The 20063-nt window shown below is 39.4% G+C and overlaps 1 protein-coding gene and 1 long non-coding RNA gene across 7 annotated transcripts; one reads left to right on the top strand and one right to left on the bottom strand.

Annotated features, from left to right (window-relative positions):
• LOC133733903 (uncharacterized) lies at positions 1-3481 on the bottom strand. Of its 2 annotated transcripts, none has more exons than XR_009857969.1 (7): positions 2899-3481; positions 2119-2163; positions 1863-2018; positions 1705-1768; positions 597-747; positions 426-489; positions 1-249 (listed from the first exon to the last, which is right to left on the bottom strand). It is a non-coding gene; the product is annotated as an uncharacterized LOC133733903 (long non-coding RNA). The 2 variants fall into 2 exon arrangements; XR_009857970.1 differs by having other exon boundaries at positions 666-747.
• Positions 3482-8170: 4689 nt separating this feature from the next.
• Positions 8171-18691, top strand: LOC133733901 (protein MICRORCHIDIA 6-like). 5 transcript variants are annotated; one of them, XM_062161549.1, is made up of 22 exons: positions 8171-8379; positions 8455-8585; positions 10223-10250; positions 11560-11918; positions 12157-12231; positions 12361-12395; positions 12747-12825; positions 12930-13019; positions 13098-13173; positions 14384-14462; positions 14827-14955; positions 15187-15285; positions 15383-15484; positions 15568-15714; positions 15843-15935; positions 16520-16571; positions 16663-16774; positions 17100-17281; positions 17387-17481; positions 17766-17845; positions 17974-18016; positions 18327-18691. In XM_062161549.1, exons 2-22 carry the CDS (start codon positions 8492-8494, stop codon positions 18429-18431), a joined length of 2154 nt encoding a protein of 717 aa, XP_062017533.1. In that variant the 5' UTR covers positions 8171-8379; positions 8455-8491; the 3' UTR covers positions 18432-18691. The 5 variants fall into 5 exon arrangements, with proteins under 5 accessions (XP_062017533.1, XP_062017532.1, XP_062017534.1 ...); XM_062161548.1 differs by lacking the exon at positions 10223-10250; XM_062161550.1 differs by lacking the exon at positions 10223-10250 and having other exon boundaries at positions 8172-8379; positions 8469-8585.
• Positions 18692-20063: the final 1372 nt, after the last annotated feature.

Below are 20063 nucleotides of genomic sequence, written 5' to 3'. Positions count from 1 at the left end.
TTGAAACAAAAAGAAGACATTTACATACAAATAATCTTTACAATCCCAAAACGTCATTGTATCTATTACTCGTTACAATATACTTGACTACAAGCACTTCTTGTAACTAATTCCTAGTTAAACGTACATTCTAATCTTATCTAATTCCTAGTTAAACGTACATTCTCATTATGAACAAGTGATACTAACCACGAGCCATGAATCTGAACAGATAACTATATTTGAAGCAACTATTGGTATAACTCTGCCCTGCATAAGTCAATAGTTGAACATAAGTAATAGGAAGGGATCAGATAAAATTGAACTTGAGATTAACAATTTATCCCATCAAGCCTCAAGGCTCAGAGGTAACCACACTTGATGACTTAGTACTTGTAGAGTAAACCAATAAGCCATAATCAAAATACAAACATTCTCAACTTTACCTGTTATAAACTTTAACATTTAAACATGCCAGCAGCTACTAGCAACTTAAGTTGAGCATGTGATCTGCCCAGTAAAAAAAAAAAAGATTAAATAAAGTACAGAAAAGCATATCAAAATATGCAAAGTAAACTTAAAAGAATAATATAAAGATGTATATTAATGAAAGCTACCTTTACTTGGTCTCGAATATTATAGACTATCTTGTTCAGAAACATTAGCATATCAAGATGGTTTCTTACTTCAGTTATGGGAGAAGCTTCTTGGTTGATCAGCAAAATGGAAAGAAAGTTTGGCAATCAAAAGTAGCCCAAGCTTTAGTACCTACGGAAGAAAAATAAATGCAAACCCCATTAAATAAGATGAAGAGGGTATGGATGACTATGAAAAGGAGAAGATAAAGCAATCAACAATGAGAAAGAGATTGAACATAGTTAGTGGCTAACCTAACAATTGCAAGTAATTACTGTAAGAAATCATCTACCCTCAAAATTTCTTAGCAAAATGATAAAGAAGATATAAATTACAAAAAATAAAGGGACACTGTCTTTAAAATCATACATTTTGTAAGCAGTTAGAATCAAGAAAAGGTACCATTTGGAATAGAAAAAGTCCAACAACCCAAGTTTCATCAATACAGAGAGAGAGAGAGAGAGAGAGAGAGAGATGCAGGACAGTTTTTTGGAAGATCGAATCTAACACATAGGACCAATGACTAAATAGGATACAAACCAATCCGTTAAGGTCTCTATTATATTCCCAAGCTGTCTTAATTTCAGAGAGGTCTTGTATGGCCTTCTAATATCTTTTTATTGATAAATTCAACCAAAGTTCAACCTCAAAAGCCCCATAGTTTCTGCTTAACCTCAAAAAGGACCATTAGGTATTTGATAATAAAACAATCCATAGCTCCTGCATTTTTTTGGGTGTATGAGAAATTCCCTCCATATAATCCAAGTAAAAAATATGGTGACTTTCAACGCAAAATCCCATATAATCCCACCCAACAATCACCATTTTAATCTCCCATTGATTCTCTCTCTCCCTCCTAACAATGAGAACACTAATTAACAATTACAATACTAATAATAATTAGTAGGAAACAATCTCAAATGGCCAAGTAAGTAAGGGAGTCATCGTAAGCAACGTATATGGGGTCTGGTAATAAAGAAAAGAATGAAGCAATTGCAATATAATATATACTAAAGAATGAACATGGATTTCCCCTTCCTCCCCAATCAAAACCCAAAGTTTTCAAATGACTAAAAATCAGAACCTTACCTTGAAACCCAATCAATCAATCGCCCAGATAACCACATTCCAAACTGCAGGCCAAACAAAACCCCTATAAAACATGAAAACCCATATCAGTTCAAAACCAACGACAACAAAAAAAACCCAATAAAAACCAGAACACATAAAAATCAACAAAACAATACCTCCAATGTTCAGCCTTTCAAAACCCACAAAGACCTTAAACCCAGTATTTATCGAAACGGAATTCTTCTCCTCTTCTTTCGATTCTAACAGAGCAGTAATTCCTCAAAGCATCAAAAAGAGTATGATGATGACGAAGAAGAGCCGTTTCATGAAGCCTATGTAGAGAGAGGCTGTGAAGGTGAGACTACATAGTTGAAAACATGTGACCAGGAAATTATAATGAAAGGGAAAATATAATCAAGCAACATATTCAACCTCAACAGATCTTTTCAAATGATCCAACTTCCCTTTGATTATGCCCTATAAATAAAACACAAATATTAGAATTGTCAGTTTAGGATCATCTTAAATTTAGATTATACAAGCTCTAGTATACATGCATTTATTGATAAGAAAGTCTTCAAGTTCACATACATTTGAAAGATCAAGTTGCTCAAGGAGTTGATCATAGGATAGAAACTGGCAAAAAGAGAGAAATTAAAAACTAAAAGTCCACAAATCCAGTTTTGTATCTCCATGATACATCAATTATCATCGACAGTTTAGGAAAAAGAAAGATAGAGGTAGATACCACATTCCAAGTGAAAGAGTTTGAATATGAAAGATGATGGCTCAGATCCTATGAGCTGTTTGAGGATATTGATAACCCAACAAATTTCTTGATTGGATGTTCAAGAGGGACATAGAGCAGACCCATTTGACCCATTTTATTAAAAATTCTGGATATAGCAAAATCACAGGGTAGCAGATATATGACCCAACAAGCATTCACTCGATTCAATTTTCCTCCCTGAACGGAGAAGATCGAACACAACATTGAGCAGACAAACACGAAAACTTAGTGGTGCCATTGAGCAGACAAGTTCGAGGAAGAAGAAGCAACAGAAAAACCCAGATTTTGAAAGAAATAATAAATCAAAATCGACCATAACCCAGAATTTTAATTGTCAGCAAATCCCAGACAATTTTAATTGCAGTCAATGGAAACATAAATTAGTAAAAGACATGGTAGTCACAGTTCAATCTAATACACACCATCTCATGACCACGACCCGACCCGACTATCTTCAGCCACCACCATTCGAACGAACCCAAAGCACCGCAGCCCGAGCAGCCACCATAGTCGAACCCGAACTGGCTTCCATCTATTCCACCACCGCAGCGTCATGCCACACCGCAGCACATTACCGCGCCACCATAGATTGAATCTATTCGACAACTGCAACCCGATCCCAAGGCAGCCGTGGAACCACCGCGGTAGAAACCGATCCGGGAACTGGCCTTTCCGCCACCGCCACAGCCACCGCTCAACCGCGCCGCACCTCCGCACCACACCAGCGGGACGAACCGACCAGGATCCAAGCGTCCCCAGCCTGACCCAAAGCTCCTGCACAGCGTTGAAGAAGACAACCGAAGAAAACAAAATGAAGAAGAGCCGCCCCCAACCCTCGAGCCAACGATCTGGATCCGGAGGGATCAAGATCAGGGCAAGAGAGGAGGGGGAGGGGTGTTGGTTGCAGATCTGTTTTCTCTCTCTAGTTTTTAGAGAGAGAGGCTCTCGAACTTTAGACTTCTGTTTTTGGAATTTGGGGTCATGTAGCGGACGAACGCCCTGCATGGATTCCCTTATGGCCTTATTCAACTATTATGGTTTTTGGGTATTCTGTGATTCGAACCCGAGACCTCTGTGGATTTTAGACGCGCTGGCCTTTGCGCAACTTTTCCTGTTTTTGCTTTTGAAATGCTAGAGTGGTGTTGACGTCGTGGCATATATACAAGGACATTCAATACAAAAAAACGTCTTAAAAAAAATTAGTGGGTGTCCCCAAACCTGTTTTGTGTAGTAGTGACGCTCTCGTAATTAGAGCTACTACCATGCTTTATATATTCCAATGATTTTGAAGAATGCCTACAAAAAATACAAAATGTTACTAGCAACTTTGCTACAAAGTACATGCTATACACATATGCCATGCTTCTATTTAATTGCAAAAGTAAACAAACATGTGACATTCAAACAAACTATGCCATGCTTATTTGTTGTTCATACAATTAGCAAAATTTACATGTACACTATATGTAAATATTTTGTCTGGCCTCTTGGCCACCATATTTTGTCAAAGCCTCCCCACGGGAAAGAGACCTAAATCGGTCTAGACTCCACGAGTCTGTGGTGGAGTCTGTGGTCCACGACCAACCGCCAAGCGGTAAGGCAAACGCCTCATAATGACAATGACCGCTACGCGGCATTGCAGTCAAGATTTTATCCTCCGGGAAAGAGTAAAGGGATCGGTTAACATAGCACACGGCAGCCATTGATCCGGCAGTTAACCCCCGACGCTTGGATATCAAAAATTAGGTTCTCTACCTAACACCCACTACTCATACGCAACTCCCCTCATCAAACAATTTTCCGACCATACGGAGGTCTATAGCCAGGAGTCGGGGACTCCTCGGAGGGCCTAGCAGGGGGCCCACCCGAAAGGGCATAAGCGCTCGCTCCGACCAATTCTAGATGGACGACACACTTGCACTAATTATGCTCGCAATACGGCACAAAGTTACGCTTTGGTATCAACCCCGCAAGAAAACCCTCATTGACTAGGGACTTCGGGGACTTGTACATACAACCCAGCATAATTAGCGACAGTTACGCTCATGAGCTATAACTCTCTTGCCTCAGCGGCAACCCCGAGCTTTCACGCTCTCGCCTCCACGGCATCCACGGCATCCCTGAGCTTTTACGCTCTCACCTCAGTGGCACCGCCGAGCTTTCACGCTCTCGCCTCAGCGGCACCGCCGAGCTTTCACGCTCTCGCCTCAGCGGCACCGCCGAGCTTTCACGCTCTCGCCTCAGCGGCACCGCCGAGCTTTCACGCTCTCGCCTCAGCGGCACCGCCGAGCTTTCACGCTCTCGCCTCAGCGGCACCGCCGAGCTTTCACGCTCTTGCCTCAGCGTCACCGCCGAGCTCTCACGCTCTCGTCTTCATGGCACCCTCGAGCTTCCCGCTTACGAGCTTTCCTCTCATGCCTTCCCGGCACCCTTGAGCTTCCCGCTCACGAGCTCTAACGTTCACGCCTCCGCGGCACCCCCGAGCTTCGCGCACACGCCTTCACGGCACCCCCAAGCTTCGCGCTCATGCCTTCACGGCATCCTCGAGCTTCCCGCTCACAAGCTCTAACGCTCACGCCTCGGCAGCACCCCCGAGCTTCGCGCTCAGGCCTTCACGGCACCCCCGAGCTTCCCGCTCACGCCTTCACGACACCCATCGAGCTTCCCGCTCACGCTTTCCCGGCAACCATCGAGCTTCACGCTCGTGCCTTCCCGGCAACCTCGAGCTTCCTGCTCATGCCTTCCCGGCAACCCCGAGCTTCCTGCTCATGCCTTCCCGGCAACCCCGAGCTTTCCGCTCATGCCTTCCTGTACCCCCGAGCTTCCTGCTCTCGCCTTCCCGGCAACCCCGAGCTTCCCGCCCACGCCTTCCCGGCAACCCAGAGCTTCCCGCTCATGCCTTCCCGGCAACCCCGAGCTTCCAGCTCAAGCCTTCCCGGCACCCCCGAGCCTTCAAGCTCTTGCCTTCCGGCATTCCTAAGCTTTACACTCACATCCCCTCGACATAATACACATTAATGGAACATTGAATTCTTCTACCATTTGTTGTTTGCAACAAATCGAATTCTTTTCACGTTCTATTAATACGAGCAAAAACCAAACAAACACAAGCGTTCGTATATTCGTTGTTCATGAGTTACAAACTCTTGCCTTCGTGGCACTTATGCAAATTGCACCTCACGAGCGTAACCTCATCACACTCGACCCCTTTCGTTTTCTCGCGCGCATCACGCATTTATCATATGCAATCCGTATACTCATTCTTAGTATGCATTCTCGAGCCTATACGCCATAATCGATCGTACATGGCGCCATTCACATGTATACATCAATATGTATCAGGCACCTAGTATATTCATATATGCCAATGCATATCAATGCAACTCACATACGCCGCTCAACACAACAAGCATTCTCCATTTGCGTGTTTTTGTCTTTTTTTGTGCAGGTTAACGAGTCCCTTCTTGCTTTCGGAGTTCGGGGACTTATAAGGGCTCCGTGCCGCCCGGTTGCTTATGCTTGATGACTTCATGATTATAACTCTCCAACCAAGAAGCTTCTCTTACTTGGGGACTTGTAGATACCTCTACTAGCAAGACTATTTTCTATATCACCAAGCATAAGTAACACCCTCTTGGGGGGCCCACAAGCCATGGTGGGGCCCAACCGAGACATGCATGCCGTGGCCCGATGTCCAAGCTACGCCATGGTAGTCGGAAGCGGCCAATACCTCACCGGGAAGCCACATTCCCGGCCTTGCCAACATGCCTCCACAATATGGCTTTCTAGACTAGAATAGTGGTTTCTTATCCCACATTGGAAAACATGTAAAGGAAGGAGCCTCCATTCCCTATAAAAGGAGACTCCTTCCCACTTACTCATCATCCCATTACGCACTTTGTAATCCCCTTTGGGCCGTAAGGCCCAAACACACATAGTACAATATTCAAGTGGACGTAGTCTCCCGCTAAGGCGGGAGACGAACGACGAACCACTATATTTCTTGTGTGTCTCTCTCTCTTTCTCTAAAGCTAACTAGAGCCTTCGGTTCTAACGTTAACATAATCGCTTCCAAGAAATTCAATTCTAAGAGGTATTGGATTAGATCGAAACAATGACGTAAGTGGTCGATCATAAATTCTCTACAAACTCTAAGTTTGGAGATCTCAACAAGCTCTAAGCTTGGAGTGAGTACGAACCCCCACAGGTCGGCTTAATTAGGTCTCCCCTATGATGAAGAAAGGGGGATAGAAGAAGGGAGTTTGCAAGTCCTCGAAAAAGAAGAGAAATTGAATTTAAAAAACGGGAAATTTTAGTAAAAAATACCTTGAAATAGGTAGTCGGAAAATTTGACCGGACAAATTCACAGGAAAAAGTGGCCGGAAAAGTCACTGGAAAGTTATCCGGAAACGATCAACCGGTGTTGACTGGCGTTGACCGTGCTGACGTGGCACTGGGGTTCGCTGCTGAAGTGGTGGTGGGTCCCTGCTGCTGACTTGGGCGGTGATGACGTGGCAGTGGGTCCTGTGCTGACGTGGCGTGGGTCGCTTATGCTGAAGCGGTGGGCTGACGTGGCAGTGGCTTGGGCTGCGGCTTGGGCCAGTTGCAGCGGGCTTCTCCTTCCTCCTCCTTTTTTTTTTTTTTTTCTCTGCCGGTTTTTCTGCCGGATGATCAGGCGCCTGGTTCAGCAAGTTTTAGGCCGGTTTTTGGATTTTTTCTTCCAGTTACAAAATCTTTAGATTAAGGGGCTTCTGTTAGCAAAATTTGGTGGAAATTGGAGGTCTGAAAGATGGTGAACTGGTGGAATATTTGCTGCGGGTTGTATGGAGGTTCCGGTGGCCGGTTCGGTAGGTTTCCGGCCGGTTCTGGTGGTTCTGCCGCCGGTTATGGGTTCCTGGGGTAGAGCGCTTCAAGTTGTGTGGCGGAGGCAGAAAAGGGTTCAAGGTTTTGTATTCGGATTTAAGGTTTTAGCTTCTTGAATCAGAGTTTAGCTATTTGTTTCAGAGTTAGGGCTTCGTGTTGATAACGTGTTTAAGGAAAACTGAAATTGGGAGAGAATTGAGTCGTGCTTTCATTGATAATAGGAGTCTCTTTATATAGATGATTACAAGCATAAAGATAGAGTTGTACATGGAAACATAATCGTATATTGATTGGATATCTCCTAAGATTCTCCGAGAATATCTCTAATATAAACCCTATTTCAACTAGGGCAAGTAATCTCGAGTTTGGGTCAAACACATATTCTGGATTTACTTAAACAAAAGTGAAATTTTTTTTTTAAAATAAAAAAGGTAAAATTTTAAGAAAATAAAAAAGAAGAAAATTGAAGGTAGCATAATGGTTTCAAACGTGGGAGTTTTTTTCCTTATCTTTTGTCTATCATTTCTTGGGGAAATTACTGATTTGATTTATTTACGATTTTAACCTTCTAATGTAATTTTTATTTTCTAAACAATTCAATTAACAAAAGGGCATAATAGGAGTTTAAAGAATTTAACCATAGAAAGTAAGAAATTGCTTAATATAATAGATAGATTATCTTATTTCAAGTACATCTGCTATTGATTTAATAATATCAATTTTTATTAAAAATAATTGAATTTCAAATTTTATTATTTTAAAATTTTGATTTTCATCCACCGCGTAGTAGTCCGTCAAGGCAAGTAAATAGGCTAATTTCGTCAATTCACTCATCCTTTGGCTCCTCTCTTCCGTCCCTATATCTCCTCCACTCTCTGCGAACTCCAACTCTCTTCGAACCCTAGATCGATCCATATCAGAGGAACCCCAAAAATCTTTTTCAATTTTATTATTTTATTTTAATTTCAACAGAGGCCGGGTTCGCGCTTACAGATCCCAGCTCCGCATCTCTTTCTCTGTCGCTCAGTTCAAGCTTGAAGGTACGCAATCTTTAATTTGTTCTAAAGCTTGTGGTTCACAACTTTTATGGTTGGCTGGAACTCAAATTAGGTTAGGTTGTTATGTATAGGATGGGTAAAATCAGAGACAACGATGGGTACGAAGAAGAGCTCGTTGACTACGATGAGGAAGAACAGAACGCCCCCACCTCCGTCTCCGCCAAGCCCAATGGCGAATCCGCCAAAAAGTTAGTTTCTTCAATATTCTCTACATCATCTTGCCTTATTTGGTATTTTAGTTAGAACTAGGAAGCGGATCATGATGTCAGTGAGACTTGAACCCATGACTTCGGCAATGAACTACTAGTTAGAAAGATAACTGAGATAAAGTGTGATAAGCCTCTTAAACACTAATTAAATTCACAAATAGAATTCCAAGGCAAAATTCTATTCAAGAAATACAAAGTCAGGAAGGCACAACGGTAACAGTACTAACTACTTATAAATTATATTTAAAGATAATGTGGGGGCAGCACGAGATTGGCCACATTTCAACAATACAAGTGTAAAGTTGGACTTTCTACAAATAGCATGCAACTTTTTGTCATCATCAGCCTTGAGCAAAATAGACATTGAAACTTTCATTTCAAACCATGGGCTCTGTGTCCTTTGCATTTTAACATGAATTGTCTCCCACAAGTTGGCCAAATTTCAAACCGCCTCATTATTCCACAATTTAACAAACGGATCCCAGAACGAAAATGCGAACATATCCACTAAGTATTCAAATTCTCACAACAATTTCAGAAGAAGTTTCTACAGAAATTACAGCCTTACTGTACAATTCAACAAGAAATGTGGTTCTGAATACTCAATTGAGACTGCTGAGGAAGAAAGAGCGCGATAAAACCCAGGAAAGACAACTTTTCCAGAAAATGAAGGAAATAAAAAGTACAAGAAAGGTGTAGGACCCTTATCTCCTCAAATGCCAAGTAGAGCGGATTTCGAAACATGTTTGGCTCGAAACATGTTTCAAAATCCTTTAGATCTGTTCACTGGGCATGCTTGGCTCGTCTTCTCCAAATTTAGAAGAAATTTTGCCATACTTGGCATTTGAGGAGGTAAGGGTCCTACACCTTTCTTGTACTTTTTATTTCCTTCCTTTTCTGGAAAAGTTGTCTTTCCTGGGTTTTATCGCGCTCTTTCTTCTTCAGCAGTCTAAATTGGGTATTCAGAACCACATTTCTTGTTGAATTGTACAGTAAGGCTGTAATTTCTATAGAAACTTCTTCTGAAATTGTTGTGAGGATTTGCTTTGATACTTAGTGGATATGTTCGCATTTTCATTTTGGGATCCGTTTGTTAAATTGTGGAATAATGAGGCGGTTTGAAATTTGGCCAGCTTGTGGGAGACGGTTCATGTTAAAATGCAAAGGACACAGAGCCCATGGTTTGAAATGAAAGTTTCAATGTCTATTTTGCTCAAGGCTGGTGATGGCAAGAAGTTGCATGATGTTTGTAGAAAGTCCAACTTTACACTTGGGTGTTGTTGAAATGTGGCCAATCTCCTATGGCTGCTGCTACCCCACATTGTCTTTGGATATGATTTATAAGTAGTTAGTACTGTTACCATTGTGCCTTCTTGACTTTGTATTTCTTGAATAGAATTTTGCCTTGGAATCCTATTTGTGAATGTAATTAGTCTCTAGGAGGTTTATCACACTTAATCTGAGTTATCTTTCTAACTAGTAGTTCATTGCTGAAGTCATGGGTTCAAATCTAACTGGCATCATGATCCGCTTTCTCGTTCTAACTAGAATTCCATTGTGGAGATCACGGTTTCAAATCTCACTGGCATCATGATCCATTTCGTCTTTCTAACTAGGAGGTGGTCACGGTTCCAAATCTCACTGGTATGATGATCCGTGCCGTCTTTCTAACTAGGAGTCCATTATGGAGGTCACAGGTTTAAATCTCACTGGAATCATGATCCCCTCTGTCTTTCTAACTAGGAGTCTGTTGTGGGCTCACATGTTCAAATCTCACATCTTGATTTGCTTCGTCTTTCTAACTAGGAGTCAACTGTGGAGGTCATAGTTTCAAATCTCATTGGCGTCATGATCCGCGCCGTCTTTCTAACTAGGAGTTCATTATGGAGGTCACGGGTTCAAATGTCACTAGCATCATGGGATAGATGGGTGGGGTGGAGTGGAATGGGTAGGGGTGGGGATTAAAAGAGAAAGAAAGTATGGTTTGATGTAGACTAGGATGACGATAACTGCTTCATGAATTTTACTTGAGTTCTAAGAGATTTTGATTCTCTGAATTTGAGACCAAGGTAACGAGAACACTCATTTCAAGAAATTGTACTTGATTCTTATGCATACTTCAAATGAAGTGTACTTCCAATTTCGAACACCCTGCTACATACACTAGCATCATGGGATAGATGGGTGGGGTGGAGTGGAATGGGTAGGGGTGGGGACTAAAAGAGAAAGAAAGTATGGTTTGATGTAGACTAGGATGACGATAACTGCTTCATGAATTTTACTTGAGTTCTAAGAGATTTTGATTCTCTGAATTTGAGACCAAGGTAACGAGAACACTCATTTCAAGAAATTGTACTTGATTCTTATGCATACTTCAAATGAAGTGTACTTCCAATTTCGAACACCCTGCTACATACCTTCTCCCGTTGTAGCATTTATCACATTTAATAACCACATCTTGAAGTTCATGTTCCATCAATTTTATATATCCTTAGTGCTCGCAATCTTCAGAAAAAGAGATCTCAATGATTCGTAAAACATTTTGTTGTTTTTTAGTTTGTGTATGTTGCACGTATAAGCCGCACTATATAGTTTGGTAATTGGTTTGTTTTAGTTATGGGGCAGTTGGTGGGAAATCGTATAACATTGCCAATGCAATGGCTATGAACTGGCTTTACAACATGTTGTAGAGCATTTTATGAAAAATGTTTGTGGCGATTCCCTTCTTATTTCTAACTGCAGTATGTTTGTGAGCATTCTGCAATAGTTGCTTATATGTAATTGAACCAAATGATTAAAGTGTCTAAATTTACCAGGTTTGTTTATAATGAAACCTTTGTTCTTTATGGAAACGTCAATGTCTTAGTTTTCTACGTTTTCATATCTTGCATGCTTAGTTATGCTGTTATTGTCTTACCTGGTTTTGCATGTTTAACTTTTGTATGGCCTGCAGGATGACCTTGATAGACGTTGTGGACTTATCTAGTGATGATGAACTTGGAGAGGTGGATGTGAAACCTGTTAAGCTGGAGCTAGATGTTGTTAGAAGACACGAAGAGAAGTGTAAAGCTCAGCCTGTGAAGAATAAATTGTCAAAAACCCAACGTACTATACAAGATTCTGAAGAAAATAGGAGCTCAAATGCTTTAAGTACTGGTCACAGTAGTTCCAGTATATTAGACCAAGGGCAGTCTCCTGTTGATGACACAGGCATCTCTTCAGCATCGCCTATATGTCCAGCACCACTTTGTCGGCAATTTTGGAAAGCTGGGAACTACAATGATGGCATCGGTTCTAAAGCCACTTTTCAAAGTATTCTTCTATATATCTTCTGTTCTAACTTGAGGGGTTTGCATGTGAATTTTACTAATATTGGTGGTTAAATATACACTGTCATCTGATGAGATGAACCAGTAGTGACATTGAAGCCTATTTCCCAACCTGGTCTTTTATGTTGATGAGTATTACTTAGTATACTTGCATTCTCCACCATCTGATGTTGTTTTTGCCCATGGCTGTTTCTCTGACATTCCTATTTTCGGCTTGACAGATGGCAAAAACTATCTACATGTCCACCCCATGTTTCTTCACTCGAATGCCACCTCACATAAATGGGCCTTTGGTGGTAATGTGTTTCTTTACGTATCTCTGATTTCTGCATATGATTATTGAATTGAGCTTTCTGCATCTCTATATGTTTTGCCTCTTCTATCATTTTGAGAAGTTTACATTCTCGTTTAATTTTTGTTTTCAGCCATAGCAGAACTCCTTGACAATGCAGTTGATGAGGTAATTCCGGAATTTCTTTATTTAATTACTCTAATCTCTCTTTGGTTGAATAATTCTAAGCTGCTTGTTAATTTCTAATCTGATGGTTTGGGATTCGATAAAGTACTTTCTTACACACATCAATTAATTTATTATGGTGGATGCTTCTAGCTATAAAAACAGAAGAATTTGTTTTATTAATTTCCTTATAAAATATCCATCCATAAATTTACACAATAAAGATCATTGGGTCCATGTATTTTCAGTAATGGGCTTTGTTGTGGCATTTTCTCTTATTTTAATGTTTTTGCCTGGTTTTGACCTGTGTTATTACATTTGGCACTCACTCTTTTTTGTTTTACATTTGGATAGATCCAAAATGGGGCCACTTTTGTCAATGTAGATAAAATCTCAAATCCAAAGGATGGAAGCCCAGCATTGTTAATTCAAGGTATGAATTTATGATGATTGGAGGCCCGATTTGTAGCATATATACATGCTTGATAGGAATGTATGTATTTAACTTGTGTATCCAAAATTTTGTGCTTTGTATAGATGATGGTAATGGCATGGAACCTGAAGCTATGCGCCGCTGTATGAGTTTTGGGTTTTCAGATAAGAAGTCGAAATCAGCCATTGGCCAATGTATAAATTTTAGCATTCATTCTGGAATCTGGTTTACTAGTCCCTCTGGCACTTATAACTTGACTTATATCCTTCCAGATGGTAATGGCTTCAAGACCAGTACTATGAGACTTGGTGCGGATGTTATTGTATTCAGCCGCCACCAGGATAAGAGGTTAGATTACAATAGCATTTTCAACTTCTTTGTTTAGAGTCCAACAATAAGTCTTGTTTGATGATTTATAGGCTATTGGAAAACGTCATACGTGTTTTTCATTGTCTATGACCAAGATAACAGAATCTTGAAATTTGGATTATAACTGATCTCTCCTTGTTTCCTCAGTGGGTTTGCGATAGTTTTGGGAGAGGGTTGAACACTGAAACTGACTGTTGATTCATTTAAAATCTGTTATTGAAGATAGATTTATTTCTAAAGGAACTATTTCTTGCTTGCTTGCTGCTTGATAGAGAGTGAGTGAGTAATTTTGTCATTCGCAAGGGGTTTGGGGTTGCGGCGTTGTGGGAAGATTTTGGGTGAACTCCTTGCCCATTGTTTGATGTAGTTTATTAGAGCTTCCTATGAAAGCTTGTTTTTACAAAACAAAAATAGTGAGTGCTTTTGAAGTCCTACGATGGGTGTACTTTTTGCCTATTGGTCAACTAGGTGTGGAGGGCATCAGTCACCTTTTAATGAATGGTCTGATTGCTTTGAGATTGCTGTGTAATTCTTTTAAAGTTGCTAGATTGACCTGGGTGTTGTCTCTTACTGTATTATGTGATTCCCTATTTATGGAGAGGCCTTCTGCTTCTGTCATCTGGAGGTGGAAGAGCAAAGGAGTGTGGGAGTTATGCGGTAGCAATGTCTTCAGGTGGTTTGGTCAGAGTCTACATTTGAGTGTAAAGGAGAGACAAGGGACTTGTATGGGACCAGGCTAGATTCTCGGCCTCGCTGTGGGCATTGGTTTCTTCTGGATTCACACTGTCCTTTCTTCCTTCAACTTGGATCGGAAGCATCTAGTATAGTTTCTAGTGTTACAAATAGTTGTTATTTTTATGCTTGTTGCACTTCTGTTTGTTCAGTTGATCTTTTATTTACCTTTCACAGCTTACATTTATTAGTGTTTCTGTTAAAGCAGACTGCTGGTTCCCTTAGTGTGGTTTTTAGTTCCACTTTTAATATGTAATATTATCTGTTTCCTATTAACAAAAGTACATTGCTTACGAGTCCTGAATCCTGTCTTTGTAAATCTCTATGACCTTTTCGCAAATTTGTTCTCTCTTTTTTTCTTCCTTGAGGAATTGTGCATCCAACATTTTGGAATTCTGCAAGTTGGGTAACATAAATATTGTTGTTGACTTATTTGTTTTTTTGTTTTTTTCATCAGGACATTGACTCAAAGCATTGGTCTTCTCTCTTACACATTTTTGGCACAAACAGGACATGATAGAATAGTAGTACCGATGGTGAGCTTTCTTGCTTAAGCTTTTAGTGTCTAGACTCTTTTCAATATTTTTCTGTGTGTTAAAATTAAGATGGTAAGTGAAGTGTGGCTTATTGTTGTATCTGGTAGTAAATTTACCAGGATATTTGATGTGCCATTGTACAGCCATATTTTAGACTACCTTGAGGCTGTTGTTTTTAGTTTTAGAAGGCAAGCTGACAAGTTGCAATATGTAATTGCAACATGAACTCTAGCGTTCAGGCGGATGAGCATACACATTATGTTTCACAGATCTCAATTGCCTTGATGTTTTTAGTTCAATGGGCAGCTGAAATGCTGCTTGTCATTTATTCTCGTTCTCAATCAAGTTTGCATGTCAATTGCAGGTGGATTACGAATTCAACCCTACAACTGAGACATTAGATATAATGCACGGCAGAGAACATTTTATGTCTAATCTCTCCTTGTTGCTACAGTGGTCTCCATTTTCAACAGAGGCTGAGCTACTGAAACAAGTAAGCTCTTACAGTTTTTCTTTCTTAAGTAATAACATTCTCATTATTTTAAGAGAAACGGTGAGTTTTCTTTTGGGGGGGCGGGGGTTATATCTATGCTTCACTGTATTATTAGCCAAATTCCTCTACAACAATGCTATCTTAATCTATGTGAATTTTTCTTACATTTATACATTATCCGGGATTTATACATTTATACACTATCCGGAATTTTCAATCATGAGATGACAGTTTAATGACATTGGAGCTCATGGGACAAAAGTTATGATTTATAACTTATGGTTCAACGATGATGGGAGTGCAGAGCTGGACTTCGATACTGATCCCGAGGTCAACAATTTATGTCACTATTTTCTTCTTCTTGAATGTTGTGAAAGTAGCGTGTACCAGTCTAATGAGGTGGCTTCCTGTATCTTGGTTGTTGCAGGATATTCGTATTAGTGGGGATACCAAAAAAGTTAATGCTAGACTTGGATGGAAAGAAGTCAATGAACAGCACATTGCTAATCGTTTCCATCACTCTCTCCGTGTAAGCGTAGCATAGCCTATGTATACTTGAATTAGACATAGAAGACTGGAAATTCTCTGAGTGTGTTTCTCTATGCTCCACAGGTTTACTTGTCTATCTTGTACTTGCGTATACCAGCAACCTTTCAAATAATACTGCGTGGGAGAGTTGTTGAGCATCATAACATTGCTGATGACCTAAAATTTCAAGAATATATCTTGTATAGACCTCAAACTGGGGGTACTGTGGAGGTTGTACTGAATTCATAGACAATTTTTTTCTAGTTGCTGTTATACTAAATGATTCCATTAGACTGCTTAGTTGTTATCATATGAACTGCTTCCTCTCTGCTTAAACAATCAAGTTGTTAAACATGCAGGGTCAAGTTATTACGACTATTGGATTTCTAAACGATGCTCCATATGTCAGTTACCACGGCTTCAATGTTTATCACAAGAATCGTCTGATACTGGTATCTTTTCCTTGCTGAATTATACGTCCAGGAATTTTGTAATTTTGAGGAATTTCAATAATCGGTAATTGATTTTATAAAGGAGAAATTTTTGGTCTATATGTGATTTCCAGACAAGCACCAGGACTATAGTCATATGAGCACGTATGCATACACATGCATGACAGACCTAGGCCAATGTCTTTGATCAAGTCATTTCCTGTCTATGGCACTGGTGCTTCTATCTTTTAGTATATGTTCTGTAGTGGTTTAAGACTGGACTTGTGGCATAGAAAAAGGCAGGCAGAAAACTGTATTTAACTTGAGTATTGTTCCGAATAGGATTCTATTTCCATTGAATAATCTTGTTTCTATTTTCTTAGGTTTTCCTATTGCAAATCAAATGGATTCATTTGTATGATATCTGTCTATTTCAAGTGACAATCCAGTGCTTTATCTGTTTTCTTGTTGCAAAAAAAAAAAAAAAATAAAAAACTATTCGTAGCTGTGCATACTTTTTCTGTTTATATTTCAAGTGAAAATCTTCAGCTTTATGAATATAATATAATTTTTTTTTCTTTTCCAATTTTTTTCTTCTTTGGCAGCCGTATTGGCAGGTTGTGAGCTATTTAGACAGCAGGGGTCGTGGAGTTGTTGGTATGAACTAGCAAAGCACTTTTATTGAGCGCTATATTGCTTTTTGAGGGTGTTGTAATTATGGGCCAATGCTTTGTGGGATATTTCATAGGTGTTTTGGAAGCAGATTTTGTTGAGCCGAGTCATAACAAACAAGATTTTGAGAGAACTTCTCTTTTTCAGAAACTTGAAGTCCGTTTGAAGGAGATGACGTGGGAATACTGGTAAAGCTATATGCCCACAATAATGAACCTTGTATGTTTAAATAGTTATATAGAGCGTCATTTTGCATTTACTTTGATCTTGCATGGAGCCATGGCCTATCAAACTTTTCTTGTCTACAGACAAACGGGAAGTTTTGAACATCTCTATGTTTTCATTCAGAACATGACACTGAATATTATGGTCACTGTACAATTTTAATACATGGAAAAATTTCAAAAAAGTTCTCAGACACTTAGCGGCATCTGGCATTCATACTTGTGTATGATGGAATCTCTGTGAAGTGTCTTGATGACTGTAGATGATGTTTCTATTGGACTTTGGCAGGGATTATCACTGTGGACTAATTGGGTATCAGGTAAAGAAAAAGCTTAAACCAGTGACCTCACAAAGTGGCGTTCATCAATCTATCACATTGGGCCAAAATTCCCCTGCTCTTGGTAGTAAAAACACAGTACTTGGAAAATCTGGGCCATCAATTTCAAGCACCTTAAGGAAATCTGTACAAGGTAGCAGCTTGAGCATCTTTTCTCATCAATAATTTTACATACTGATTCTTATTGAAATAGAACAAAAATAAATTGCAAGTACTATTCTGTGTTTTGGTGTAATAGGAACGATGAAGAGGAAAGAACATGATGATATTCTGCCGGTTGAAAATGTGAAACGGGCCAAGGTGATCAATACTGGGAAAAGTCAGTCTGTACAGGTAAGCAAGCAACTTGTTTGAAACATACCATGGTTCCATTCTCGTTAGAAGGGCATTTAGTTTATTAAGCGATTTCAGCTTATGTAATATGTGTTTCAGTTGGGAATAGAAAAAAAACTGGATTAAAATATATATCTCACTGAAAGCTGCACTTGTTTCGCCCAGACTTAATATACCCATGCCAGTATGACACAGTATCGGTCTATAAAGATATGGCCTGCACATGTTGTTTAATACACTTCCTTTTGCTTAATGACTTTTCTTTTGTGAATTTTGTTTGGTAGCTGGGGAATCCTACTGGAAATCAGCTGAAAGATCAAGAGGCTAAAAATCTGATGCTAGAGAACAACAAGCTGCGATCTAAGTGAGCGCATGATTATTTGTTTTGTTATTTTCACTGCAATTCCTTCTGTGATGAATCGGTTTTCTTGCATATTTGGAGGTTTACTTTCTAAGCTTTTAGATTCTGAACGATGTTTTCTATATTGTCAGATGCTTGGAATATGAGAAGAGGGAGGGGGAACTAAATCTTAAGGTACTTCTGTAGTGCATATGATGTTTGTTCTTGTCTTAGTTTTGTTCTTTCTTCGTTTGTCGTTTAAAAGCTGTACAATACCCCATTTCAATCCTTCAAATTATTCTTGTTGATCCGAAGCTCATTCTGTACCTTAACTTCTTATTTTCGACACTGAGATTTTGGCCTTGTTTACTTTCGAGGTTTTGTGAACCCATTTTTGAATACAGTATCTTATTGGAATACAAAATCAATGTTACTCTTTAGTTCATTAAACATGTTTTGGCCGTGAAATGTATGGTTAACAAAGATTATTGTTGTTTGTGTGCAGGTGGCACAGCTTAAGAAGGAAATGAAAGACGTTGATGATGAATACTCTCTAATGTTGGCTGAATTAGAAGCGTTGGGGGATGTCAAGGAAGAAAAGGGTACATAAATCGTTGTATGTAGTGTTGTATCTCTTGTATCTCTAATTCTTTCATTTGTAAAACCTTGTTGTATCAAATGAGTGTAGCCTACAATTTTCATTCTTTAAGATCGTAGGTCGATGTAGGGAAAAAAGTGGCTTGTGTATGATGGAGAGAAGAAAGTCGAGGAAAAAGAGTGATCAAAGTGAGGTAAAATGGTGTGAAGTTGGGAAACAGCACTCAAATCCGTATCGGGTATTAAAAAGTTTCTGTGGTTTTTGGGAGATTAGATTGAGCAGTTTCAATTATAAACTATTGTTTGATTAGGGCGTCGGCTTCATTGTTCATATTAAACTGACTTCTACTTTCTTTGGATTTGCTATTGGAAGCCTTAGCACGTTGTGGGGTGGCTTCGAGTCTAAATGAATTGGGCAGTTGGTAGCAAAGCAAGGATCCACTTAGTTTGATGGCTTAGAAGGCTTATGACGTGTGAGAATTAAGACAGTCCCATATGAAACATTCTTCTGGTACTAGATATGTCGAGAGTAGGAGCTAGATACTTCCTGGAGCATTCTCTTATTTTGTCGGAATTATATACCGACAACATTCTCTGGTGCAAGGATATCCTTACTTGGATAGAAATGGAGGAAAATGTTTGGGACTGGATTGATTTTGTCGTTCAGACTGAACATTATTGATACACCACAGAAGACGACTTGTTTGAAACATAGGATGGAAAGGACTTACTACAAGGATGCTATGCGGAAGCTCCCCGCTTGAAGATGTGGAAGGGAACGGATGTTGTGTCCAGTAGCAATGGTGGCCCTAATTGTTCAGCAAAAACTATGCAAAGCCTCACTAGTAGACCTGTCAATAAATTAGATTTTGATTCAAATCTGGTCTGGAAATGTAGTTATTGAATGAATTTGGATTTGATAATTCAATATGTTAATTTGTTCGATTAGTAGATTAAATACAAATTCGTCTTTATAATGACAAATATTATGAGAGAAAGACGTGCCACGTAGTTAGTATGCATGGCTAGTACCACGTGGCTCATGCAAGGGGATGTGCAGGAACTTTTAGGTATTTTTAATAAAATATGGATGGTTTTGGAATATAGTTAAGAGAAAGAATCATGATTGGTTGGCTTACTATTCACGTGGCACGTCTGTCGTATCTAAGAATTTCTCAAATAATATATGTATTTACATAAAAATTTATACATAACTTTGACAGAATTGAAAATCTTAAAATTGTTTGAATATCTTGTTATAGTTTAATATTTTATTACATACTATGATTTTTTATTTAATACAATAAATTTTTGAATCAAACCCAAAATCAGTAGCAATTTCATTCATCATAAGCCAGATTGACCATTACATATCATTCCTCTACCATCTACAGACAGATCAAGAAGGTGTGGTAGTAGCCATAAAAGTACATAAAATTAGGTCCACTCATTATATATCAAATACATAGATGATAGTCTGAATCCTCTTTCGGTACTATTCCAGAAGATTCGTTAGAAGCACGAAAAGTGTATAGCTCCCTAAATAAACTTGGGAATTATTAAAAGTAAATGAGCTACTAACATAATGCAAGCATAAAACAACTAGGTCCATATGAGAACAGCCCAAGGACAGTTCCACCCAAAA

Source organism: Rosa rugosa, chromosome 2 (genome assembly GCF_958449725.1).
Source record: "Rosa rugosa chromosome 2, drRosRugo1.1, whole genome shotgun sequence".
Lineage (NCBI taxonomy): Eukaryota > Viridiplantae > Streptophyta > Magnoliopsida > Rosales > Rosaceae > Rosa > Rosa rugosa.
Note: the sequence above shows the minus strand (reverse complement) of the source record. Positions and strands in the feature narration are given on the sequence as shown.

Excerpts from the sequence above, each read along its gene's own strand:
- LOC133733901 (XM_062161548.1), top strand. The coding sequence starts at position 8,461 with ATGTATAGGATGGGTAAAATCAGAGACAACGATGGGTACGAAGAAGAG. Across the intron at positions 14,463-14,826 it reads ATAGAATAGTAGTACCGATG|GTGGATTACGAATTCAACCC; the intron begins GTGAGCTTTCTT and ends TGTCAATTGCAG. Across the intron at positions 14,956-15,186 it reads AGGCTGAGCTACTGAAACAA|TTTAATGACATTGGAGCTCA; the intron begins GTAAGCTCTTAC and ends ATGAGATGACAG.